This window comes from Fusarium mangiferae (genome assembly GCF_900044065.1).
Source record: "Fusarium mangiferae strain MRC7560 genome assembly, contig: FMAN_scaffold007, whole genome shotgun sequence".
Taxonomy (NCBI): domain Eukaryota; kingdom Fungi; phylum Ascomycota; class Sordariomycetes; order Hypocreales; family Nectriaceae; genus Fusarium; species Fusarium mangiferae.
Genome location: NW_024573927.1, coordinates 69,935 through 95,642, shown reverse-complemented (window position 1 = coordinate 95,642; position 25,708 = coordinate 69,935). Strand labels below are relative to the sequence as shown.

The following is a 25,708-nucleotide window of genomic DNA, read 5'->3' as shown; positions in this document are numbered from 1 at the left end:
CTAGTTATAGTTAAGTAAGAACAGGCAGATCCTGAGCAGAATGCCTATAGTACCCTTAGGAATTGACTTCTATATTAATATTTGACTGCTAAATCTCCAAATAGTACTTAAGATATAGGGCACAGCAACATAAACAGACAGAAAGGGATATCTATAAGATGTTGACTACAAGTTGAAGAAGTTCTATCATTGTGACCTCACTGCGTCCAATGCATCCCTCGCTTGTTCCCCGACATCCCGCGTGCAATCCACGAATTTCCCCCTCAGGGCTGAAGCCTTCCCAGAGCTAAGCCATACACAAGTCCATGCGGGCAAAGCAGCCTCAAAATGAGGTCTCTTGGCCCCTATCTTCGCCATATGCTCGATAACGTAAGGGGCCTCTCGCTTTGTCTTTTCCGGGAACGCCGTTTCGTGAAGATTGGTTTCTATCTCACCCGGGTGAATGCTGAAGACAGATATGTTGTTGTCTACCCCCTTCTCGATCTTCTGCACCTGATTGAGCTCGACCTGCAGCGTGCCCGCGAACCTGGTGATAGACGTTTTCGCACAGTTATATGCCGTGGTCCATGGGAGATCCGCTTTGGCAGCTCGTGATGAAGTGTAGATTATGGTGGCTTGATTCCTGTCGCGTATTTCTGGGAGGACAATTCGGGTGAGCTCGACTGGTGCCCGGACGTTTAGCTCCATCACATCCCACCACTCGGTTGCATTCGTCAAGTGGAAAGGCTGGAAGACGTTGCTGCCAGCATTGCATACTAACACGTCGACAGGGCCTAGCTGTTGGCGGAACTCGTGTACGAGGCGCTCTTGATCTTCCAACTTAAGTACGTCCGCCACGATTCCCACCACCTTGCTCTTGAGGCCTAAGCTCAAAATTTCAGCTTTTGTTTCGTCGACTTGGCTGCTTGTTCGTGCCGTCACGCAAACGTTAGCCCCAGCTCGCGCCATTGCGATAGCAATCTCCCGCCCAATACCCCTGCCAGAACCCGTTATCAGAGCATTTTTGCCCGCCAGCGAACCTGCGAGTCGATCTGGGTCAATCTCGGGATAAATGCCAGTGCGGAGGGTATATGGTGACTGCATCATCTAGAATAGAAAAACTGTTTGAAGTATTAACAAGAATGACAGGAGATCATTGACTGCTGGTTCTAGAATTACATGATATACGAATCAGGAGCGATTTCATACTAGCGGGCGCATGGGGATGCTTTTCGGGTAATACTTGCCGGTTGGACTTCCCGAGTGGACTTCCCGAGCGGGAATTCCGGACGCCGTCATTCGCCGAACCCACGTCAATATCACCGGGATTCCCGACATGGCGTTGAGGGGCCGGGAAACTCTTGCTGGTTGATATATAGCATCGGATTTTATCATTCATCAGAATATTTCTAGCCCGATTAGACCCCGACATCACCGGAATAGCCGCTTCCTCAAAATGACTTTTGAAATTTACATTCCAAATAACCTGACTTTCAAGGACTACATTGCTGTGGTTCAAACAGCAAGGGTCTGGGCAGATGGTTATGATAGAAAGGTATGGGAAAAGCTTTTGTTTGTACATATCTCAATACTCAACTCAACACTAACAAACCTGTTCCAAATTTAGAGTGAAGAGCGGCTCCTTGCCGCTTTAGCACCAGAGGTTTCTGTTGACTACACGTTGATTGTGCCAGCGTGGGGAATAAAGCAGTACAAGGCAGCAGAGTTCGCGGCCCTTTGGCTCTCGGAGGAACACCTAGGCCTTAAACCTTTAGTCACACAACACCTCCTTGCGCAGCCATATTTCAAGAAAGTCACTGCCGACGAGATTGTGGTGGAGTGGCAGCAACTGGCGAGTCATGGGCGACTACAAGATGATGGCGAGAGCGCAAGGGATGCGTCTGCAGCAAGGATCAACGAGACGAGCGATGGGAGGAGCCATATGCAGCATCAATTTGTCAGGATTGGTGGTCTCTGGAAGATCGCGAGGATCACACCATCTCTGCTTTATCAGACTGGGGACTTTATGCATATTAGAAGACCAGCGGGTGAGCAGTAGCTATAGCGACTTTTCGTGTAAGCAATAGACGACCTTACCCAATGCCTTAGTTCTATTGGTCAAAGCACCAAGACAGAAAGTGGCGACTGAAGACGAAGTGCCCAAGATACTGTTCCTCAGCAATATCTCGGAAAATCCGCCCATAACGGCTCTATTCTTTCCAAGCGGAGTATGACGAATGCAGGCATTTCCCCAGATATGCATGACTACTGGACTTTGGCAACTGCTTCTGACATCGATGTACAAGTTCCCGGGCCATTCAAACGAAGATAATGCATAGCTATGACGTAGCAGGATAGGTCGAGGACAAAAGTAGACAAGTTGCATGAGTTTCTTCAAAGAATTCTGGTTGCTTGAGACTAAGTAGGTAGAATAAAACTAAAGGTATCCCGCCATGTAAGCCCATTAGTACCAGGATGATGGACTTAGATATCACGCATCTGCTTTCGACGAACATCCGAATCTTCCAGAGCAGACTCAACGTGGCTGTTCATCTGACTCGCAACTGACTTGAGGAAGCACGTAGCCAATGCATTTGCCGCCACGACTACAGAGATAGCAATCCATACAAACCTCCACGAATAGGTATTGGCATGATCGTTTGCGGCGAGGACTTTGGGGATCAGCGACGCTGGTAGACCAGGAACATGTGACAGGGCAGTTGGGTTCCCGCTGTTGATGGCGCTCAGCACGTCTGGAATCAGGCTCGAATGCCCTGCGGCTGCCAGAACCGAGCCAACGGCCTTTGGTAGTGCGGTGGCCATTTTGTTGTGATAGATGGACGTGAAGATGGTGATGCCGATGGCGCCTCCAAGTGCACGACCGGATACACTGAGGGTTCCTGCGGTACCAAGCAAGTAGGAGGGGACAGAAAGAGACAATGCAACGACTGAATATGTCAACATCTGCAAGTGATTGAGATAACAACAAGGGAATTCCTACCTGGAATGACAGTGGTTACGGCAGTTCCGCATCCAAACATTGCAGAGAACGCATAGGCCCAAGATAGTCTGCTAGGGTTCAGCAGTGCCATGAGGCCTAGACAGATTCATGTTAGAAAGAATTCAGACAAAGTGAACCGAAGCCATCGTCAGTGATGAGGTCAGCGACTTACCAACGAATAGACTGCACCAAATAAGCGAGGCTACCAAAATAGTCCTGTATGACTTGGTTCGCGCCATCAATATGCCCGCGGGCAGACATCCAAAAGCTGAAGTTGCCAGGTAGGGAGTGAGGATAGTGGCGATCTTAACCGCATCGGTAGTGAACATGGATGCAATCTGTTGAGAGAAAAGGACATTGACGCCCAGCAAAAGCATGCCATCAACAACGCAGACAAACAGCAGGATCGGGAAGTTACGAGAGACAAACAAGTCATGATGGAAGATACCCTGGCGTGTAAACAGCCTTTCGTAGAGTCCGAAAGCAACAAGACCAACGCATCCAACGATCAGGGTTGCAAGAACGTGGCTGGAGCTCCATGGATATGTGTTCCCTCCCCAGGTCAATCCGATCATTATGGATGCGATAGATCCCACGAACAGCATGATTCCGAAGTAGTCAACTTGTGCGAACAGATCGTCTAGGCGGGACTGCTGTCGGCGTAGGGTAGTGGGTGGAGGATGGTAGAAGCAGGTTACCAAGACAGTGGTGATGCCATAGACAAAAGCGTTGAGGTAGTAAGACCATCGCCAGGTTTGGTACTTGACGAAAGCGCCTGCACCAAGAGTACCAGCAATCACAGCACAGCTGGCCAGAGTCTGGGAGAAACCCATCGTCCATGGACGGAGTTTGTTGGGAGTTACTTCTTGGCCCGCAGGTACACCCATGATCTGGACAAGCGAGTGTCAGCACAGGCCTTTAATGTTGGTTGTAATGGGAGACTAAAGATGGGTTCAACTTACACAACCTGCATTGGCAAGGCCAGTCAAGATGTTGCCGATGATGATAGTTGTTATCGACTGTGCTGAACCAGAGACCACGGAGCCGACAATACCGATGATACTCGCTATGACGATGAACCATTTCTTGCCGAATCGATCACTCAAGGAGCCCTTGTCATAGTCAGCTTTGGGCCTTCAGAGATAGCATGGGGGTCAAGAGCTTACGAGGACCGGGCCGAAAGCTAGAGTCACCAAAAGATTAGCATTCGAAATCCAGGCTTGCTTGTCGGCGCCGCCCAGATCCATCACTTGGAAGTGAATGATGGTGTTGGTCTATGTTCAAGATACACCGTAAGTACAAACTGTCACAAAAGATTCCAATGCCTTAACGGTAGAACATACTGTGTTGGCTATAGCAGCGCAACAGTTGGCCATGGACAGAGCGAACACGGCCATGAGTGTCTTCCATCGCACCTGGTAGCCGCTGGCTGGTTCTTCCTCAACTAGCGGTGATGCGTTTGGCTCTGGAGTCACTGACATCTCATTATGAGAGATGGAGGCTTTATCTCCGTCCTCCATGCTGTATGTAACAATGCGGATGATTGGAAGTGGTGCAAACAGAGGCAGGGGTAAGTAGCCTGCATCCAATGTTGCATTCAAGGCGGTTGTTCAGTCTATATACAACTTGCGCAGCATGTCCATTGCGTGACTTGTTTCTGTCTATCCAACCGGAATGTCCGAGCTTCCGGCGGAAGACATCTTGCACTCAACTCCAGAAATTTCACAGACAAGGCTGAAGCAGATCCTGTGATTTTGCGGGGTAGTAGGTACTACGGATAGACGGCACAGTCATTTCCCCAGACGTACAAGGCGGGGGACAGCATTAGCGCGTCCTTTCCGGAGGAATTAGTCTCATCGCTAGTATGCTATATCCAATTAGTACAACTGACTTTTGTGTGCCCCGGATTTCCCGCTGAACCTGGGATATCCTGGGTCACTCGGACAACCCGACGCACAAAGGCATCACTGCATGGTGAACGTATTGAAAGCCGACGATATAGCCACCAACCATCACTTAGATAAGTCAACATCTATGCTAGGCTACTTCTAGTTTCATTGGTGAATCTCGTCATCTCGACTAATTCAGCTGTGCTTGATGAACCGTCGACCTTCCGCCCTTGGTCAGACCTCACTCTATACATGGTGCTATCAGATAGGCCTTGCGTATTGCTCGACACTCTTATCGGCCGTCCTGCTGTAGACGAGTTGTATTGGTGGCTTCTGGGGGTAGCATTGACTGAGCTTTGCAGTCTTGGAAATGTCTTGAGCATCAAGACTCGAAGGTTTGGCATGCACGCACACCAGATACCGACATTGAGTTCTATGACGGACCAGTAGCATGTATCAAAGCTATCCCCTGCGGCTTGGATTAGATCATGATGTTTGTAGCTGGGAGATGACTGAATGCTTACATGTAGGGTTGGAGGAATTGCCAAATGCTACTAGATAACGCAGCCTGAGGATGCTGACAACTGTCACACTAGGAAAAGAGTCAGTGACCATATCTCGTAAAGCCTGGATGGGCTTCTGCTTACAAAGTGCCCACGCCGAACATTGATGCAACTGCAAGCTTCCTCTTCCATTTCATCTGTAGATGAATCAGTTGAGAAATTGGGATTGCAAGCATCCATAAATCTAGAATAATTCCAACTGCAGCGATAGCCCATGCTAATCCATTGATCCCTATGCAATGACCCTTATGCAGTTGGTCCCATCCCTTCCAATAGAAGCTAATTGGCTGGCATTGAAAAAGTGCCAGCAGATCAAAGATAATCATGCATAGCACTGCTATTCCAACTGTTCCCCATATCAGCCTTTGAAGGTTAGCGCTTTTCATCATTGAGACTTTTGGTTAGAAGAGACCTTCGAATGACGACACCGGGAAATATGCGGAGGTAGAAGAGAAGAACGCAGATCTTGGTTGCGAAAACGTCTGTGGCGTAAAGGGTCTGGCCAGCGTAGAGAAACTTGAACTGTTAGTGGCGACTTTGGAACGAGACTACGGGATACAAACGCATAGATAAGCTGTAATTGTGTCTGGACTAAATCTCCACGCATCTCGTCCAAGACCATTTCCAGAGACTAACAGAATTATGAGTATTGTCAACAGTTCAAGATGTGAGAATGATACATACGACCATGCAGGCAGACAATCGAGTTGCCTAAATTGACCAGCTAATTATAATACTAATAAGTACGTGCAATCGCGAGACAGCATGGCCAAAGAGTACTTACAAAAGCGCCCGTAATAACGTAATCGTCAATCTGGAGTCCAGGCCCATATCGTATCTTTTCAACAAATCGAAGCCCAACTGTTACTCCAGTAATTACAATTAATGTGATGGTGAGGATATTGAACTGCTCGTGTTTGTCGCGAATGGGGAAGTCACATGCCACCGAGGTCAAATTTATCGTGGCTACAAAACTCAAATTAGTACGTAAAAATGACACATCGATATTCATTTGTTACCGAGCGCTTCTCTGGGCAGACAATGACTCTCAACGCATGGTAGCACGTCGTCTTTGAGCTTTGGGTCGGTGCAGAGACATGTTGCGTTCGTCCCGCAAGAAGACGCTGAGACAAAATCCAGAACACAGCTCTCCTGGAATCAAGGTGTTAGCGTCTGAGCCCTCCCGTCGGGTTGATCCACGTACCGCGCAGCTGGGAAGCTGAGTCAGAAAGTTGGAAAAATCACTGCAAAGAACCCGGCTCATGAACCAAGCCCATGTCACCAGCAAAAGCAACGGATGCATGGTTCAGACGCCGTACCGCAATGGCATGCAGGAGACAGGGTCGAGATCTGGAGAAAGATTGCTCAAGGCAGCATATTCATCGTACTTTTCACGTGCTTTAGATATTTGAGAACCTGCAGTCTTTTAACTTCTCAGTTTGTAATAAACAGAGTCAGGGGAGCCGGCTCCTTTCCTCCGTGAGCAGCCATCACAAATTTCTCGTTGCCAATACGCTAGCAACAGCGACATCTCGGGTTGACGCCACAAACCCCGCATTCTAGGGGGATCGACACAAGTTATGGAGTCTGGAGCAGCCTCTTGCTGGCGGGAATAAACAACCTTCCCGTTTGAGAAATTAGACTCCAATAGTCGTGAAGATCATGTTTGACATTTTCAAGACTTGGCTGGACGTTTATTGTCAAAGCTTTGGTTCGCCACGCAAGTCAGCTTTGGATATTATCATTACATAATATTTGCGATCCGAGATAGTTGTCTTTGCTACCTTCTCTGTTAGACAACTCAACAGACCTTGACATGCCGTGTTGCCGCCATCGGGGGCCAGAGAGAAACATAGTAAATAGACTGTCAACTCGCAGATGAAAGGATGTATAGCATCCTGGCATTGAGCACGCGACCCGGGCCGCCAGTTCATGCAGTCTGCCCTTTCTTACAGGGCCACGTTTAGCCGCAGCCATGGGTCTGTCCCCTTCCAAAGCAATGGCACCCTATCACACGTTCATCACTACTAACTGCGGTCTTGCCATTCCCGTGAGTTGTGAGCAGCCTCAGGCTTCTTTCGCGAAGCCAGTCTTTCTCGACTACTGGACTACCGACTTACCCGGACGGGGCTTCCCAAGCACTAGCCCGACAGACCCTTGCTACCAAGCTAGCATATCGGCTAACTAGACTTCACGGATAGTGACGGAGGCGAACTCGGCTTAAATTTAGCTGACCAACAACTACCGTTTCCCTTGTTTCATCATGAGCATTTGGTGAAACCCGAGCATCATAATCCCGGAGAGGCTTAGGTGATATCGAAAGCACTTCGTCTATACAAGATTGAATCGGCCCCCGGGGTTTCTCATTGATGATGCACTGCTCAAGAGGCCATACCTGCTATATAGAGGATCCGTAATTCCAGCACAATCGAGTTCCTTACGGTCAATAATCCCTTGAATTAAACGTGACAGTCTATCTACCTCCATATCGTAGTAATGAAATACAAAAGGAAATCGCCTCTATATAGTAATAACGCAATACAAAAAGAAATCGCTACCATGCTAATCCATCTGTCTCCGTTCATACCAAATTCTCTGATCACGCTCTAACTTAATCTCCAGAATCTTCGCATATGATATATCAGCAATAGAAATCCCCTGTATGATCTCATTGCTTAAAAGCTCAAGGTAATGCTCCGCAAGCAACCTTTGATGTTTCACCTCCTCTGCGTCAATATCATCTTGATACCGCCTGATCCGTGCCGATATCTTCTTGATAATACCCTCCTTAGTATCTTTCTTATCCTCAAGAATGCAGAATTCACGACGCCGTGCTCGGAGTTCGTCTTCAGCATCTTTCTCTACTTCAATTGCTTGGTCGCTTAGTTGTCGCAGGCTTTGGCTGTGCTGCTCCAGGGCAGCTTGTGTATCGCGTGAGAAGGACTGAGCGAGGTTTTGAAACTGTTGGAGTTCGTTCTGTTTTGTGTCTGCTTGTAGGACGGCGTCTCTCCATTCTTGTATCGCAGCTTCGTGGGACTCTGATGCTTCTGATCGCAGGGCGTCTATCACTTTCAAGTCTTCTCTTTCGGTTTGTAGATGGTCCTCATATTCTTGGAGATTATTGCGGGCTTCTTCGAGCCGACGAGCTGAAGCTGCGATGGCTTCCTGAAATATGGTTAGTTGTTCTTAAGGAAAGGTAACTAGATGACTCACTTCAAGTGTTTGGTTATTAGTCCTGTTGCGGTTTGTGTTTGGTTTCTCATCAGCATCGTGGTTGATGTTGCTGTCATCAACATCCATCTGCATGTCGGGGTCCAGTTCGATCTCAGGTTGAGGGTCATGTTCAGGCTCGGGCTTTAAGTCAGGCTCAGGCTCAGGGCTGATTTCAGATTGGGCCTCAACCTCAGCCACATTGTCAGCAGTCGGCGATCTGATTTCGGTCCCCCGCTTCCTCTGGCGCGACTGTGTATCTGATCGTGGAGGTCGCGGAAGTATCACCTCGTCGTTTGAGTGTTGCCTCTTCCTCGTTCGAGAAGACGGTCTCCCGCCATCAATCCCATTATGAGTAGATCTCCTCCTGTTCGCTCTCTTGTCATGGGTATAGGTAACCCATTCCAGCGCATTAGATGACTGCGTTGATGTCAAAACCCAATCTCCCTTCTGGCCCACTAGCCATTCAGTCAGCTCAGAGAGTGTGACATGATGTTCATCGTCACACGCGAATTCAACAGCGGTAACAAGTGGTGCCAATGTGTGTTTATCTAGCGACTCGGGTATCCGGCCAGGAAGAAAGTCCCAAGGCCACTGGCCACATGCTTTGTGAATATGACGCAGTTGTTTACAGACGGCCCGAGAACTGCGATTATAGGGCTCAGGAATAGGTGCTTTCTCAGATATTGAAGGGCCTTGCGATGACCTTGGGCTGGCCATGTTGAAACCTGACCACCGACGAGCCTGACATGCGTGACGTGCGTGAGCGGGGTGGAAAATTGGCTTGTCTTGCCTTATCTTATCTTATCTGGTGACCCGGCAGATCTTAGTTCCGGCATGGCCTCACAGCGGGGCCCCTAAGCTGATTGTCATTTAGCTTCCTTCATCCTACCGGTACTTGAAATCTAGGGTAACTAGTACTTAATTGCAAATTAATGTAAAGCCAGACAGTATCACAATTAAAAGAGTTTACCTCAGTATATCCTATCAAGCTCTAAAACACATCACTCGACCCAATTCATCTTTTTAAGACTATAAGTATTCTTCACTCGGTTATACAATGCGAACACTATCTGTTTTACCATCGACAAACGTCAGCGTTCTTAGATACATTTTGGTTTTGAGTGGCCTACACTTTAGAACCGACTCAAGTTATAAGCTGTTAACAGACCCATTTCGTAAAACAAATGTCATGGTTACGGGAAGCGCCTAGTCCGAATGATACAATGTCGTATTTAAAGCACGAATTGACTGGGTAATGGCAAAGAACCCGAGCCCGTGCTGCAGATACGGGGATACTAGGGTTAAAATAGAAGGTAAAAAGGTGGACTCCGGCCTTGGCAGTGATTGCAACGGTGATATCTACCAGGGTCAGAGCGGACATATTGACTATGATGGCAGCTAGGAGTGATAGCCTGTCTTGCTGAGCGTAGTATGTATGCCGATCAATTATTCAATCCTGATATAAAAAGGGTGAACTGCCTCCATCATATCCATAGTGCTGTATAATCCTTCTGAATTTGCCAACATGCTGCATAAAACGGTAGTATCACTTGGTCTTGCCACCATCGCCCTTGCTCTTCCAACAGGCAGGGATAACAACGGCCCCAGCAACTTCATCGTCGCGCTCAAGCCAACTGCCGACGTCGACCTTGATCTGCACGCTCGATGGGTGTCGGATGTGCACGGACAAGCCCTTGCCCGCCGTGGCGTCGAGTCCAGTGGGATTGACAAGACGTTTAGTTTCCCTGGTTTCAAAGGGTACTCGGGCTCGTTTGATGAGGATACTATTCAGATCATCAAGGCCAATTCCAGTGTAAGCAGATGAGCATATCCGATGAATGCATATGTTAATTCGAAAACAGGTTTTGCATGTTGAACCAGAACAGGCCTTCACTATCGCCTCACCAGTCACACAGCAGTCTCCTCCTTGGGGTCTCTCAGCAATTTCCAATGCCAACCCCCCATCTTCAAAGGCCTCGTACACATACGATTCGACGGCCGGAGCGGGCACGTTTGTCTATGTTCTAGACAGCGGCATTTACCTCGAGCACGAGGAATTTCAGGGCCGCGCTGTTTTTGGTGCAGACACGTCAGGTGTTACCACCAAGAAGCAGCACGGTACGCTTGTCGCTGCCATTGTCAACGGTGCCACATATGGAGTTGCCAAAAAGGCGACTGTTGTGGATGTGCAAGTTCTGGGCGATGATGGCGGTTCGTCCAGTGGTGTCTTGGCTGGTCTTAGCTGGACGGTCAACGACATTGTGTCCAAGAATCGCGCTGGTAAGGCTGTGATTAACATGAGCTTGTCAGGAGGCGACTCGGTCATCCTCAACGAGGCGGTGCAGAAGGCGATTGACGCCGGAATCCCTGTCGTCGCAGCCGCAGGGAATTCAAACGAAGACGCTTCAAAAAGCAGTCCCGGGAACCAACCTAACGTGATAACCGTCGCGGCCAGCAACAAAGACTATCAGCGATGGGCTCACTCCAACTGGGGGTCAGCTTGTGATATCTTTGCTCCAGGTGAAGAAATCACATCGGCTTGGCCCACGTCTGCTTCGGCTACTCGCGTTGCAAGCGGCACGTCAGAGGCTTCTCCGCATGTCGCAGGGGTTATTGCGTATCTTTTTGCACTGGAAGGCTCGCGCACGCCGGCTCAGATTTGGTCTCGACTCAAGGAGCTGGCGATCAAAGATAAGATCACAGATGTCAAGGGGGTTCCAAACCTATTGGTATACACCGGAATTGGCAAATAATACACCTTGTCTACTTAAGACCTTTTATACATTAAAATTGATATATATATTAAGATAAGTAAGTCTTTTACTTCTTGCGCAAAACAGCAAGTAGATGATCTGCACATCCAAGATATTCTTCTTTCTCAGAGTACTCTTTGAACAGTAAATCTGCCCACGCCCGTATGATCTCACCATCAGCATCAATGAGCTTGGCGTCGAGCCCACCACCAAGAATACCCTCGGTAGAGCGGAGACTGATGAGCTCTGCTACCTCAGTAAAGTAATCCTGAAAGAATTCACGTATGCTGCCGCTATCCGTATGGAAGGATTGCACTTCTGCCTCATTGTTCTCGTTGAACCTTTCATAACGGCCGTCCGCAAGCTGATCATAAGGAACGAGTATTAGTGATGGTTTCAGATGTAACCTGGTCGGCAAGGGCAAAGGCTATCTTTCCCGGGCCACCTCCTACGTCTGCAATACGTTTACACTCAGTATCAGCAGTCTCGGAGGTATTTAGAGCTTGTCGAATAGCGCGCAACGTGAGCTCACGCTCCATTGGGTGGGTCGCTAATCGATTGTTCTCGTAATCAGCGACTTTACCATAACGGTCAGCAACAGCTTAGCGAGAGGTTGGCATTTTTATAAGAGTCAAGAAACGTATTCTTGTGAGCCTCTGAGAAGTCGTATAAGGAAGAATTTCTATCTTTAACGCAAGCTCTCGGCTTCATAAATACCTCATATACCTCACCTACGGCCTCGGTGGGGTTTACGACTTGCCCAATATAGTTTAGCGAGTTCGTTGCAAGACAGAAGATGAGCTAAATGCAAAGAAAGGAGCTATAGTTTAAAGTGAAAGGATAATGCTGGTATAAGAGAGGTTCTCTTTATGCTAGCTGCAATAATAAGCTGGCCAATCTTGACAGATTGTTCAACAATGAAGGTGAGATTATAGCAAAAGTCTACGCCAGTAATGCCACTGCCTTGTTAGTCGCCACTATCATGAATAGAGGAGTGTCTTGTCGCAGTGTCCTAAAGGTTGTATTAAGTTGAGATATAAATAATGTTGTTTAGTGTTAGTCTGCCTGTTATTAGACTTATCGTATAATCGAGGGTCCCAGAATCGCATGTCAGTAACCAAAAGGAATACCTAAAAAAAGTCTTGTTTACACTGACTTGAGTGAATTCTTTAATAGGTGGTAGAAAGAGACCTTGCCCCATGGGACATTTAAATCTGGGACTTCTAGTGAACCCGGAATCTACTGGAATAGAGTAATATTGGCCAAGAGGAATGACTTGATGTTGAACACGTCTGGGTCAAACTTGGGTCTTGGTATTGGTTCACAAAAGGGTCACAACGTGTTTTTAACAGTATATCAGCGATGTAGGTTATAATCAACTGTAGACATTACATATTTTCCACCAATTGATACGGTGTTCATCAATTAGCTCGATCCGGGGTTTGGACTCTTTGGCCCACTTTGCTCGGGTCATCAGGAGCCGGACTCTTCTGTTTATCCATTTCTCCCTGGCTCGTCATTGACAAATAGATCAACATTTCAATCTACTAACTGAGACCTTTACTGCAATCCACATCTAACCCGAAGCCTTAGTACGGTATAGTTCATACTCATAGCTTGAAAACAAGAATGGGGCCACTCCTTTAAGATCATTCTCAAATAGAGGCATGCTGGCATAGTACTACAATATGTTAGTTGGCACCAAAGTAGTGGTAAAGAGAAACACACCTCAAAAGTTCCATTGGAGCTCAAGCTACCTGTCTGAACAGTCCACTCCCAGGCTAAAGAGCCATCATGCGGAAGAGGCTGTGCAAAGCTTGTAGTCATCAAAGTATAACCATCCAAAGCTGCTTTCAGATATCTGTCACCCTTGATATAACCCATGCGAATAGCTTTGAAAAGACTGGCGACAAACATGGCTGTCCCTGAACTCTCAATGTAGTTGCCGGACTTGTGTTCCAAACCAGGGTCCATCACAAGCCACCAGCCCTTGGTAGCCTTGTCCTGACATGCTACGAGGGCATCAGCCAGGGTTTCCAAATACTTCAGCAGGCGCTTGCGACCCTGGTGCTTTTCAGGAAAGTAATCGAGAGTGTCCGTCAGCGCCATGATGTACCAGCCTACACCGCGACTCCAGACATGGGGTGCAGCTCCAGTCTCAGCATCAGCCCAGACCTGGATCTTACTGTAATCGAATCCATGGACAGGCAGGCCGTTAGTATGGCTGCTTGAGCGCGTACCGGCGTCGATGAGGTCAAACTGTAAGGCAATGTCGTCCCATGCGGTGCTATTATCGGGCTCAAACTCGTGGGTCCATCGTGCGTAAAAGACGTCTAGCATGTAGAAGCCATCGAGCCACATCTGGTCGATATAGGCCGGATATCGATGATAGAAGCCTCCATCAGGCGTGCGGCCGGTGCGGTCAATCTGCTTCCGCATGTGCGTCGCCGCCTTCTTGTAAATTTCGTCTCCCGTTACATTATATATATCTAAGAACTTATGGCCGATTCGAATGTCATCGATAGAGTTGCTGTTGTTATACATAAGAACAGTGCCATCGTGCTCGGGGTATAGAAGGATATCCGCTCCACGCTTAACGTAGTCAAAGTACTTCTTATCACCGGTTCGGTCATAGGCTCGAAGGATTCCGGAGTAATATGCAGAGACCGTGTAGGCCAGAGTGGGCTCAACTCCATGCTGCATTTGAGAGTCGGCCATCCAGGTCAAATATCGTGGACGGCCTTGAAACTGTGTGTGTTTGAGCTTCTGACCGGGCTGGAAAGTGAACCATCCATGAGGAAGATTTGTGCCCGCGGCAAATGCAGTACTGGCCAAAGAGCCCAGCACAAGGAGAGAGAACCGCATGATTGCCTATAGAGAATGAAAAGAGATAGAAATTGAGTCTTGTATTATACACCAACGCTTAACAAGATGTTGCATGGCTTAAATAATTCTCATTATTATCAATAGGGTAGCTACATATAGACCCCAGCCTGACTACAATTTCGATGAATCTGACTTTTCCGAAGTACAACACAATGCATAGACATGTTATCTGATCTGCCTGTAATGAAACTTCAAGGATAGGACAGCAGTATCGTCACATTGACATCTTCATCGGGATTCAGACAAAGCGGGGTAGGATTAAGCTTAATTGAATATGAGCAGATCTGCAAAGCAAAGTAATCTTTATGGTGGATAAATATTTCTCAGTCCTAAGCCGGATTATTTATGTGGTGACCTTGTGACGGAAAAGCAAGAGCGGAAAAGGCACATGACTGGATGTATGCCTCGGCTGACTTTTGAGCGTTGATTCGCTATTATGCGAGGGAAATTGACTAATCCTTGCTTTCACCAGTGATTGGTTTAGCAAGCTCGTGTTGGTATTGAGAGTTGTTCAGCTTGGACAATGGTCTTTCTTACCGAGAATGACACGAGCCGCGACGAGTTGTATTCTGAGAAGGTTATCATGTGTATTATGCCTCTGTGTTTATTTCTTAGGCCTCTTTCTATTCTGGTAAGGGTCATTTGCCTCTAGAGACTAAATAAACATAAATTATGCATGTCTTACATATTATTATCCTTCTGGTCAACCCTGGATTTTGATTGATGCCTTGCCCCTTGCTAGTAAGCCACATACTCAGCAGCTCATAATAAGGTGGAATTCTTGGCCAGGGCTTGGAAAGCACATGTCAGTGATTGCTATATGTTTAAGGGTCGTGCGGTCACAGTTGCTTAATTCTTTACTATCATTGGGTAGAAATCTCTACGGATCCAGTCTCGTAATCCATCATGTGTCTCACTTTGACCAATAACGGAAAAGGCAAGAAACAACTTAAACGATACCGAACCCGCGTATAGGCTTAAAGTAGCCTTACTTGTCTTCCCATTTTAGTTAACGAAGGTGGGCCCGGCTCTTTGTGGACTTTCTAACCCGATGTGAATATAGACAGGTTGGGTTTGAGACAGCCATCGGCAAAAGCCGACATAGCGCATCTTCCCAGACGAAGCTAGCCACACCGTTGTAGCACGGATATCGTACCAAGCAGCAAGCACTTTTGTATCTAGATTAGAGTAGTCTTCCCTGCTAGTTCCTGTTTCTAAGTCAGCTTTCTCCACTTCACCGTTCCACTGACGCAGCGTTTGACTATAATGAAACTTTAAACTAAGATAAGATTGCGCCAATGGTTCCTGTCAACATATTCCCTGCATTTGCCAGCACGTGGTCTGATCAAACGTCCTTCCGGGTTCTTAATAGAGTCCGAAACTGGAGCTTCAGAACTGGCGCCAGCGTTGTTTAACGTGATTTGTAGATGAATCATGGGTCTTCAGTATTCTTAGTTCTAGTGTCGAGTTCAATGGTGGATGGCGCTACGAAAAGCCGAGCGGCAGATCCCAATCTATGCATGTACTCAAAACAGCCTCGCAATTGGGACGCTTGATTGCTTGACCGACTCCCGTTTACACTGATTCAACAACGTAAATAGGCGTCAGGCAAGTCGGCCTATAACCCTCAGATCCCGCGTTGTCAAAGCTCGAGCCTACTGTAGAACTGACTAGGAACTGACTCGCCGATAACCACGCTATAGACAACCCAATCCTGTACCAGAAGGTAAAACACCGATGTTGTTATTAAGGTTCAAGGAACTTTTGGAATCATGTATCGATCAAAGGCCAGTCAAGCCTCGTATTCCAACAAGTCAGACCCATTGATTAAAAGTATAGTCATCAGGGTTGAATTTAGTATGCAGTTGTTCTTTGGTGTTCCCCTGCCTGACCATACTAAACGAGGAAGTTATCGCGCATATGCTCACCGAGGCATAGACATCTGGGTTCCGGTAGACCTTGCAACAAAATGTGGCCTTGGAGTGTTGAGAGGGTTCTTGGTATCGAAAATGACTATAAATAAGAGTCTGTCTCGTCGCTCTCATCGAAACCTCTATCCTCATAACACTCATCACCGCCTACTCTATCACCTTACTTTCACATCAAACATCAAAGCGAGCTTGCACTCATAGTAGCTTTTCAACTTGACGAAAAATGCATCCTCAGACCATCTTCAACGCCCTGGTTGCTCTTGCTGCCACTGGCATGGCCGCTCCTTCGGAGGCCCTCAACAATCTCCATGCTCGAGCCGTAGTCAACCACGACTCTCTTAACCCTGTCAAAAAGACAATCGAAGGAGGTGCAATCGGTGCCGCCATCGACAGGTGGCAGCCTCTTCTTCACATTGCCGATGGTTGTCAGCCATACACTGCTGTTGATACGAACGGTAACGTCAAGTACGTAATCAAACCAGTGTTCACATCAAATACGTCTTATAACTAACCTTGTAAAATAGTGGCGGACTCCAGGACAGCGGCAGTAAGACTGGTGGCTGCAAGGATACCAGTAAAGGTCAGACATATGCTCGTGCCGCCATGCATAATGGCAAGCTTGCCATCATGTACGCTTGGTACTGGCCCAAGGACCAGCCTGCTGATGGCAACCTTGTCAGCGGCCATCGCCACGACTGGGAAAACGTGGTTGTCTTCATAGATAACTATCAATCTCCTGGGGCTACCCTCTACGCTGCTGCGGCGTCTGGCCATGGCGACTACAAAAAGACCAAGAACCCTCAACGAAAAGGCAATAATGTCATGGCTGAGTACTTCACTAGCTTTGGCAAAAACCATGAACTGCAGTTCAAGACTAGTCCCGGACGCACTTATTGGATCTATGACTGGGCTGCTATGACTCCCGCTGCCCGCCAGGGTCTGATCACTGGTCCATCTGGCGATCCCAAGAAGCCTTGGGGCAGCGCTAATGTCCCTTTCATCGATGCCAACTTCGGCAACAACCTCAACAAGGCCTGGTCCTGAAAAGGCTAATGTTCAATGAACTTTTCTTGTTACTCAGAAGCATATGTCCAAACACGAAGCAGCATTAAGAAGGCGGTGGACGGTGAGACGAGATGGAAGAGTGAACAGGGAAAGGCCAAGGAGGAACGCGATAACTTGAGGAGGGAAATACGAAATACACAGAACGGTGTGTTGAAGCATGTATTTAGCTGGGGAGGAGGAGAGGGAGAGGGAGAGGGAGTAGACATTGCCCATAGCGACGACACACTTCTTTGCCTACCTCCAGGTTGTAATTATTTAAGTGCGATCTACTTGCGTCTTAACAACAAATCAGCTACCATTGTGTCTTTGCGAACTAGCCAAGACAAACTACTGGCCGTTGTGAATAATGCTACAGCTTAGTCAAGGGCTTGAGAATTACACATTACTAACATGGTTAGCTAAACGAATACCTAAGAAAAAGTGTTAAACTCCTATTGGCCTCTAGATATATTTAGCCTGGCAGTAACGTAGCAATCTTGGGGTAACGTAGCAGATTACATAAACATCAGTTGCGGGGATAAGGTCAGATCAGCGTCGCAGTACATACTACTAGACCTAACCTTTCGTTCGTCTAAAAACATTGACTTGAGCATTGACTCGATAGCCATACAATGTTCGCATTGCCATTCCTTTTTGTCGCGGCTGCGGCCGCTATCCATGATAAACCTCTGGCCACTGTCCCAGGACAACAGGATGCAATCCCCAATTGGGACTTTCAACAATTGCACAAAACCTCCAGGAACACTGCAGCCCTTTCCCAGCCAGGCGTCGACACTTCATCCTGGCATCATGCGCCTGTATCCAGATGCACTTTGATGGCTTGCCTCTTGGTCGAAGGCACCTATGCCACAGATGGTCCTGATGGGCTCTGGTACTCTGATAACCTTGACCGTTTTGACCAGAGCCCATTCTCTGCTCCTTGGGTGTATAGGAACCAATTTAGCTTGTCAACTGGGCACATGTCATCAAAGCGCCATTATTTTCTTCAAACCAACGGCATCACCCCCGCTGCAGACTTGTTCCTCAATGGCAAGCAAATCGCTAACAACATCACCCAGTCAGGTTCCTATGGCGGTCATACGTATGACATCACGCCTCTTGCACGAAAGGAAAATGCACTTGTAGTCAAGGTCTATCCTACAAACTATCAAGACCACCTGGCCGTCGGATTTGTCGATTGGAACCCTTACCCGCCTGATAATGGCACTGGAGTGTGGAGGGAAATCACAGTCAAACAGACCGGCGACGTCTTTATGGGTCCAGTAAGCGTGCTTGTTGACATGGATACACCCATGGAGCAGAACAAAGACCGCCACGCGGACGTCACCATCAGGGCCCATGCACGAAACCTGAGCAAAAAGCCAATAACGTTTATCGCCAGAGCCGAGATCAAAACTCCAGACGGCAAACACCTTAAGGTGCTTACCAAAACTATTCGCCTCGGGGCCAAGGACTCAACAATGGTTGAGCTTCCGGCAAAGATCCAAGGTCCACAAGTTTGGTGGCCATCAGCTTGGGGGCAACAACCATTGTACTCGGTCCAGCTGACCTACTCTATCGGGTATGTTACTTCAGACATCAGTCCTCGTACCAGCTTTGGCATTCGAACTGTCTCTTCTGAGCTGAATGCGCACAATGACACTTTGTTCAAGGTGAATGGTCACCCAATCCAGATCAGAGGCGGCGGCTATACATCCGACATGTTTCTACGGTGGGACTCCCAACGTTTTGAGCATATAGCGCGCTATGTCCTGGATATGGGTATGAATGCTATCCGCCTCGAAGGCAAGATGGAGCATCCAGAACTCTACGATATTGCTGACAGACTCGGTATCATGATTATGGCCGGCTGGGAGTGTTGTGATCGGTGGGAGGCTTGGCCCTACAACGACGATTTTTCTCAGGACCCTCCCCAACATTGGTCCGAGGTTGATTACGAGACCGCCAACGCTTCCATAAGGCACGAGGCAGCCATGATGCAAACCCACCCAAGTATAATCGCCTTCTTAGTTGGAAGCGACTTTTGGCCTGATGACCGGGCCACGGCGATATACCTTGATGGCTTACATGACGCTGGATGGCAAGTCCCCATCATCTCCTCGGCTGCGAAGCGTGGTTATCCAAAGGCCATTGGCCCCTCCGGAATGAAGATGGAAGGGCCCTATGATTGGGTCCCGCCCGTCTATTGGTTTGACAGTGAACCAACAGACAACAGGTCTGGATCCTCTTTTGGATTCGGAAGCGAGCTAGGCGCTGGCGTGGGAACACCTACCAAAGGAAGTCTCACCAGATTTCTGACAGACAAAGACATGGAGGACTTGTGGAAGAAGCCAAACAAGGGCCTCTATCACATGTCACAGAATACCTCACAGTTCTATGATCGGTCCATTTACAACAAGGCGCTGTTTGCTCGGTACGGCAAGCCTACATCTCTAGACGACTACTTGATGAAGGCACAGATGATGGACTATGAAGCAACACGTTCTGAGTTCGAGGGATGGGCAAGCCAATGGAGCGCTTCGCGTCCGGCCACTGGTCTGATCTACTGGATGCTCAATAACGCCTGGCCTAGCCTCCATTGGAACCAATTTGATTACTATCTCCACCCTGCTGGATCGTATTTTGGCACCAAGATCGCCAATCGAGTTGAACATGTAGCCTTCGATTACTTCAAGAGCTTTATCTGGATCATCAATCAGTCCCTTGCGCAATCCGGTCCGCGCTCAGTTCATGTCGACTTGGTGGATTTGCAGGGGAACCATATCTCTCATCAGAAGCTTCACTTCACCACAGAGCCCAACAAGTCTCAAATGGTTGGTGACATAAGCAGCTCCATCAAAAAGATTACAGATGTCGGCGTGCTTCGCCTGCTTCTGGTTGAAAACGATAGTGAGAAGGTACTCAGCCGCAATGCCTACTGGCTATCCAAGGAGAAGGATATAGTTGACTGGACCACCACGTCGTGGTATTCTGTCGACGTTAAGCAGTCCGCCAACTTCACTGCACTGAACACGATGGAAAAAGCGACCATCACAGCGTCGACCTCCAAGAACAAGACTTCTGGGGGTTGGAGGCTCCGAGTTGAGAATAGCGCTACAGTCCCCGCTGTGTTCATCCAGCTCAACCTGGTAGATAAGCGCGGCAACGATGTGACTCCGTTGACCTGGTCGGACAACTATTTCACTCTACTTCCGCGTGAGTCAATTGAAGTTGAAGTCACCGACTGGTCGGGCAAAGGTGCTATGGTACAAGTCTTTGGCAAGAATGTGAAAAAGTCTCGGATTAAACTGGGCTGAGTAATAACTAAGATTTATAGTAAGGTGTCCAAGACTTGTTAGATGCTTTTTCATTAGTTTCACTCAGTATGCTCTATTTATAAAAGCTGATAGTATTTATGTAAGTAGGATTTAAATTATAAGTTCTGGTACAATTTTCAACTATCTGTGTTTTAAGTCTGGATACTAATATAATACAAGACATATCTTAGTTAGAGCCGCTCGCACGATGAACCCATTCTTCATAAAGTTCAATATATGCCTCCTTGACGGTAGAAGCCCACCACCACTGCGCCTCACTCTTAGAGCATCCAACAAACTGCATAAGGAATTTCTTTTTTCCATACCCCTCATCCTTCTTCACATCCTTCTCTTTAATAATCCGCAGGAGATGGACAACGTCTGAAGGCAGCTCCACGGCGTTCTGACGGCCTCTGTGCTTCTGCCAGTATGACAACAATTTCTGCTCATTCTTCAGGTGGATGTCGCGCTCAGCGAACCAATGAACCAGAGTATGGCGGGAGTCGGGCTTCTTGAGCTGGACCCTGAGTAGGACATATGGGCCTTGAATATTGGGCTCTACCGTGATGATCTCAACGTCGTCCCGTGTTTCCGTTTCGTGGTCTATGATTTTCCATTCGACCCCATCCTCTAGAACTGATTGAGTTAAACGAAGTTGGAAGAAGGGTTATAGCAGATTGTAGCTTACTGGAAGCGGGAGAGACATCGCGAATCTTCTGCGTGATGGTCTGCGAGACTATTGCAGACTCATCGGTATTGTTGTTTGGCATGGCTTCGAGTTGCCCTTGGGAATACAGAAGGAATATTAACAAGTTGTCGCAGGACAATACATAAATTTAAAATGAAAGGTTGTCAGATAAGATGAAAGATTCCGGGAAGAGGCTTTATTTATGTCTTTTTTACTCCATCTCGCAGTTCGACTAATGCATGGACATGCGATGCTTGGAGCAGCGAGGCGCAGGGAAGTCCTACTAGGATAACTGTACCTGCCCGGCGGTGAGATACCAGCATGGGTAACACTACAATGACCTAGAGTATCATGCACGGCGATTGCTAATAGAAGGTGTTACAGACAGGCCTTCAAGTGCTGAGTTTTACAGGGTTTGGTCTGCTGCAGCAAATTACAGAGTAAGGTAAGCGACAGTCGGAATTGGATGGTGACACAAGCTTAGAACATGTCGGGCTTTTGTCTGATATTGGCAACGAGCAACTCTTTGCAGTTCAATAATCGGGAGCCACCTAGCAAAAATTTTTTAAGACTCGAGTGTCCGGTGCGTGCCTTACTTGTCGTTCCCAACTTGAAGAATTAGGCGATCGCAACTAACCTGCCGTCCACGCCGTGATGGATGGGCATGCGAAACTTGCAGCCATAAACCATCAACTCGTATCTAAGATTGAGAGCAGCACTGGACACACAGCAACCGCTGAAAGTGAGTTCAACAAATACGTTAAGGCTGGACCTTAAGGCAAAGCAGCAATCCAGCATGCTTTGACTGCCTTCCCTACGTCCTTCTTAACAAGATATGCAGGGCTGCTTGAGAATAGGCGTAATTGAGAGTACTACCAAGCTGAATTGCTAACAGTGTATGACAAAGCTATGTATTTGTCGAAAACGCCCCGTTCGTGTTGTTGACAAAGGCATAAACGAGTCAAAAATGTGGCTTGCACTAATCACGTCACCACAAGATAAACCCTTCAAGATAAACAGAGAAGCATCGGCATCCTGTCCTCTCGGCAACAAAGGATCAAGAAACAAAATGACAAAAAATTGAATGCAAGAATTAACCAAGGGGTGGAGGGAAAACAAAAGCACTCCTTCGATAAATGATCCCTAGATTATGCTGTCTCACCTCAATTTTCGCATCTTTATGGATCCCTGCCAATCGCGTTTTGCTGTAGTGCAGCCACCTTAATTCTTAGCGCCTGAAAACACCCGAGAGGCCCCTGTCGCTCTGGAAACCCGAGAACCTTATCGTGTTGGTTCCTTCTCCTTGCATACACGATGACGAGCATTTGTTGTTGGGCCAATCTCGACAGATGCAGCTGCTCATATGCGGAAATAGGTAGGTTATAATAATAGCTCGAAGTGAGTTCGTCTTAGTTTATTCATGACTTTTCATCTTCTCTTATTAATTTATTGTATTTCTTTTATTCTTGGACGCACATATTCACAATGCGCAGTCTCGCTGTACTGGCTTCTTTATGCCATCTTACCTCCGCACTATCGATCCCCGTTTACCCGAAGAAGAGGGAGGTTTCAGTTGGGGTTGCTATTTATAGTTGTACCCAGCCAAACACCATTGCTCTCACTTTCGATGACGGCCCATTCGTGTACACAGATTCTGTCCTTGATCAGCTTGCGTCAGCTGGAATGCCGGCCACGTTCTTCCTCAATGGTTACAACATTGGGAATATCATGGACTACCAAGCCACTGTCAACAGGATGATGGGGGAAGGACACCAGGTTGCGTCGCATACGTACGTGTAAAACATCAACCTCTTCAAATTGTGGTCACTGACGTTATGTAGCTACGGCCATCCAGATCTCGCAGGCCTTGCAGATTTCGACGTCGAGCAGCAAATGTCGCTCCTGAGCAATGAGTTCATCAACATCATCGGCAAGTATCCTGTTTACATGCGCCCTCCCTATTTTAGCTTCAACGCTCGAACTCTCGGAGTCCTTGGTCAATTGGGCTTCAAGGTTATTATTGCTGATATCGACACCAACGATTGGCGGTACTCGTCGTCTGGTGGTGCTGAACCCTCTTTAGCTTCATACTATGCTGGGCTTGACAATGGTGGTTCCATTGTTCTTATGCACGATGTTCATCAGAATACTGTTCAGAATATCCTGCCTCGAATCATACAGGCAACCCTCCAAAGTGGAAAGAGAGGTATGTTGATAGTATTGCTCCGAGATGTGTCTGACTAATTCTCCTCCAGCTGTGACTGTGGGGGAATGTCTTGGAGATCCCGAGACAAACTGGTACCGAGGTGGAGCAACCCAAACACCAGAATGGAATGGCACCGACACTCCGGTCATCCCAGTCAGTCAGACGCCAGCACCCGAGAAAGCGGTTGTCTGGGAGTAACTTTTGTTTTGGGTCTTTGGGGGAATATCATACAGTTATAACAAAAGACGCAAGTCGTGACACTCATTTCAATTTACATATTATCTCTCTTCTACTTACAGTCCCAACTTCGCATTAGCCATCTCGCGCACCTCCTTCTGACCCTGTGTCAACCCCTCTTCTTCCGTATCAAGCCTCTCGAGACCCATCGCCTGAAGACCCGCCTTGGTAAGAATGTTCTCAACCCTGGCTCCGCAATCCTCATGGTCGTATTCCCTCTCCCATGTCCCATGCGATCGCGTAAAGTCAATCGGAACATCGCCTTTCTGAAATGCATCACGAGTCGTCAGGAGAGACTCAATATTATAGGGTGTTAGCGGATTGCACGCGTTGTATGACACGCTTGAATCGACAAGTCCGGGGTTTGTGGGATCCACGCCATGGACCAAATCACAGTGCCAGAAGACATAATCACCGGGTCGGACGGGAGGTATACCCACTATGGCTCGCTTGATTTCGAGATCTGGATGGCCCTCAACAGTTGGGAAGAATTGGGTTTGACCGGGAGTTGCGCCGGGGAACGTAGGCAGAGAATCGTTGTACTCTCCGGTATGGAACAATGGTCGCAGCATGATGTATGCCATAGATAGCTTCAGACTTGGGAGTACTCGAAGTGTTCCCTCGCCAGTCTGCGTATTCGAAAGGGACAACCATCCTTGAAGGCTTCTCCAAACTGAGCAAGCTGTTCCTGTGTGATAAAGATCACTCTGGGCTTTGACACGGTGACCTGCAGACCACGCATCCCAGTCTTGCCAGTTGCCCTCGAAAATGTCCGCGTAGTTCTTTCGGTTCTCTTCGTCTTCCCATCTTTCAATCGCCCCGCTGTCCATGTGAGGGTCCAAGGGAAATTGCCCGGGGTCATTGCTTGGATAGCGGATGCGAATTCGATCAGGGTAAATGACTTGACTATCGAGATCAATAGGGATTGTTGGATCAGATACGTGCCATAGCCTTGAGACGCATTTCATGGCCTCCAAAACTCTTGGATGGGTTCGCATTTCCATCTGTGCTTTGGTCCAGAACACGTTCCAGGCCGCGGGTTTGTGGTGGGGATGACCACCTACGCCTGGATGACGCTTGGTGTAGTCCTTCAGCGACGTCTCCCAACTGACCGCTTGGTCTTCGCTGACGACATTTCGAAGGATGAGACAGCCTCGTTCATGCACCAGCTTGGTGAAATCATCGGGAAGTTTGCCGCCTACAGCAAGTTAGAAAAGGATTTCTCGAGAGCATATGAATTCTTTTATTGGGAAACCGCATACCGTTCTTTCGGACATCATCAAAGTCAATTTCTGGAACCAGGGCAGCTCCGTGCTTGTCGATGTGTTCAACTTCCTTACGCAGAATCTTGACCAGGCGCTCATATGACTCTATCACCTTCTGTTTATTCTCAGGCTTGACGAGTGACTTCTTCAGAGCAGCAAATCTCTGGTCCAGCAGGTCGCAGCTATTTGTCTTTGTTAGCGGAGTGACTCAAACTTGATGGCATGCCAAAGCAGCTGTAGACTTACTCCAGCACAAGCTGCTGCGATAGTTCTAGCTGCTCTGTTTTGGTATAAGACATTTTGCTCAAAGGATATAAATGCCAAAGTGGAACTGATGGTTTATTGCTGGGGAAGGGGGAGTGACTTGTTGGAATCAACAATGTGATGAAGAAAGAGAACGAAATGACTTGATGGTACCCTGTGTATAAAAGCAATTTGGTGAGGCCAAATGCGGAACTCCAATCGGCTATAACCCATCTCCCCCAGTGCGTACAGGGACTACAAAAGCTCCCATGGCTAGTCTGTTCTCAGGCTCCTCGATTTCAGGTGCAACTTGAAGGGTGCTTTCATGGCCTGAGGGAATTAGCCGATCGCACAATGATCTTGGTCCACTCACTAACCAGATCCCGTTGGCGTGATCTCTGTCTTCAATTAAGCGATATAGCATCTGAAATTGCCGATCGGTTTGACGAACTTACCCGATATCATTAGTTATTTCTAGATGGAGGCGAATTCA

At 47.8% G+C, this 25,708-nt stretch overlaps 13 protein-coding genes across 13 annotated transcripts; 5 read left to right on the top strand and 8 right to left on the bottom strand.

Annotated features, from left to right (window-relative positions):
- Window positions 1-186: 186 nt before the first annotated feature.
- On the bottom strand, window positions 187-1,083 carry FMAN_13111 (uncharacterized protein; the record flags this gene model as incomplete). Its single annotated transcript, XM_041832540.1, has 1 exon — window positions 187-1,083. One exon carries the CDS (start codon window positions 1,081-1,083, stop codon window positions 187-189), a length of 897 nt encoding a protein of 298 aa, XP_041682993.1.
- A 352-nt stretch (window positions 1,084-1,435) lies between these two features.
- Window positions 1,436-2,038, top strand: FMAN_13110 (uncharacterized protein; the record flags this gene model as incomplete). The annotated part of the gene is made up of 2 exons (XM_041832539.1): window positions 1,436-1,534; window positions 1,607-2,038. The coding sequence occupies 2 exons, from the start codon at window positions 1,436-1,438 to the stop codon at window positions 2,036-2,038; spliced, it is 531 nt and encodes a 176-aa protein (XP_041682992.1).
- A 425-nt stretch (window positions 2,039-2,463) lies between these two features.
- Window positions 2,464-4,500, bottom strand: FMAN_13109 (uncharacterized protein; the record flags this gene model as incomplete). The annotated part of the gene is made up of 6 exons (XM_041832538.1): window positions 2,464-2,927; window positions 2,981-3,076; window positions 3,153-3,870; window positions 3,943-4,092; window positions 4,147-4,254; window positions 4,324-4,500. The coding sequence occupies 6 exons, from the start codon at window positions 4,498-4,500 to the stop codon at window positions 2,464-2,466; spliced, it is 1,713 nt and encodes a 570-aa protein (XP_041682991.1).
- Window positions 4,501-5,012: 512 nt separating this feature from the next.
- On the bottom strand, window positions 5,013-6,696 carry FMAN_13108 (uncharacterized protein; the record flags this gene model as incomplete). The annotated part of the gene is made up of 9 exons (XM_041832537.1): window positions 5,013-5,338; window positions 5,394-5,461; window positions 5,517-5,795; window positions 5,845-5,948; window positions 5,998-6,063; window positions 6,117-6,143; window positions 6,217-6,398; window positions 6,452-6,584; window positions 6,637-6,696. 9 exons carry the CDS (start codon window positions 6,694-6,696, stop codon window positions 5,013-5,015), a joined length of 1,245 nt encoding a protein of 414 aa, XP_041682990.1.
- Window positions 6,697-7,994: 1,298 nt separating this feature from the next.
- Window positions 7,995-9,362, bottom strand: FMAN_13107 (uncharacterized protein; the record flags this gene model as incomplete). Its single annotated transcript, XM_041832536.1, has 2 exons — window positions 7,995-8,597; window positions 8,646-9,362. 2 exons carry the CDS (start codon window positions 9,360-9,362, stop codon window positions 7,995-7,997), a joined length of 1,320 nt encoding a protein of 439 aa, XP_041682989.1.
- Window positions 9,363-10,170: 808 nt separating this feature from the next.
- On the top strand, window positions 10,171-11,398 carry FMAN_13106 (uncharacterized protein; the record flags this gene model as incomplete). The annotated part of the gene is made up of 2 exons (XM_041832535.1): window positions 10,171-10,458; window positions 10,508-11,398. The coding sequence occupies 2 exons, from the start codon at window positions 10,171-10,173 to the stop codon at window positions 11,396-11,398; spliced, it is 1,179 nt and encodes a 392-aa protein (XP_041682988.1).
- A 67-nt stretch (window positions 11,399-11,465) lies between these two features.
- Window positions 11,466-11,937, bottom strand: FMAN_13105 (uncharacterized protein; the record flags this gene model as incomplete). The annotated part of the gene is made up of 2 exons (XM_041832534.1): window positions 11,466-11,762; window positions 11,851-11,937. 2 exons carry the CDS (start codon window positions 11,935-11,937, stop codon window positions 11,466-11,468), a joined length of 384 nt encoding a protein of 127 aa, XP_041682987.1.
- Window positions 11,938-12,974: 1,037 nt separating this feature from the next.
- FMAN_13104 (uncharacterized protein) lies at window positions 12,975-14,263 on the bottom strand (the record flags this gene model as incomplete). The annotated part of the gene is made up of 2 exons (XM_041832533.1): window positions 12,975-13,079; window positions 13,127-14,263. The coding sequence occupies 2 exons, from the start codon at window positions 14,261-14,263 to the stop codon at window positions 12,975-12,977; spliced, it is 1,242 nt and encodes a 413-aa protein (XP_041682986.1).
- Window positions 14,264-16,438: 2,175 nt separating this feature from the next.
- Window positions 16,439-17,259, top strand: FMAN_13103 (uncharacterized protein; the record flags this gene model as incomplete). The annotated part of the gene is made up of 2 exons (XM_041832532.1): window positions 16,439-16,680; window positions 16,740-17,259. 2 exons carry the CDS (start codon window positions 16,439-16,441, stop codon window positions 17,257-17,259), a joined length of 762 nt encoding a protein of 253 aa, XP_041682985.1.
- A 632-nt stretch (window positions 17,260-17,891) lies between these two features.
- On the top strand, window positions 17,892-20,576 carry FMAN_13102 (uncharacterized protein; the record flags this gene model as incomplete). Its single annotated transcript, XM_041832530.1, has 1 exon — window positions 17,892-20,576. One exon carries the CDS (start codon window positions 17,892-17,894, stop codon window positions 20,574-20,576), a length of 2,685 nt encoding a protein of 894 aa, XP_041682984.1.
- A 187-nt stretch (window positions 20,577-20,763) lies between these two features.
- On the bottom strand, window positions 20,764-21,346 carry FMAN_13101 (uncharacterized protein; the record flags this gene model as incomplete). The annotated part of the gene is made up of 2 exons (XM_041832529.1): window positions 20,764-21,212; window positions 21,265-21,346. 2 exons carry the CDS (start codon window positions 21,344-21,346, stop codon window positions 20,764-20,766), a joined length of 531 nt encoding a protein of 176 aa, XP_041682983.1.
- A 1,403-nt stretch (window positions 21,347-22,749) lies between these two features.
- FMAN_13100 (deacetylase) lies at window positions 22,750-23,668 on the top strand (the record flags this gene model as incomplete). Its single annotated transcript, XM_041832528.1, has 3 exons — window positions 22,750-23,054; window positions 23,106-23,470; window positions 23,520-23,668. 3 exons carry the CDS (start codon window positions 22,750-22,752, stop codon window positions 23,666-23,668), a joined length of 819 nt encoding a protein of 272 aa, XP_041682982.1.
- Window positions 23,669-23,763: 95 nt separating this feature from the next.
- On the bottom strand, window positions 23,764-25,271 carry FMAN_13099 (uncharacterized protein; the record flags this gene model as incomplete). The annotated part of the gene is made up of 3 exons (XM_041832527.1): window positions 23,764-24,905; window positions 24,970-25,154; window positions 25,219-25,271. 3 exons carry the CDS (start codon window positions 25,269-25,271, stop codon window positions 23,764-23,766), a joined length of 1,380 nt encoding a protein of 459 aa, XP_041682981.1.
- Between the last annotated feature and the right edge of the window lie 437 nt (window positions 25,272-25,708).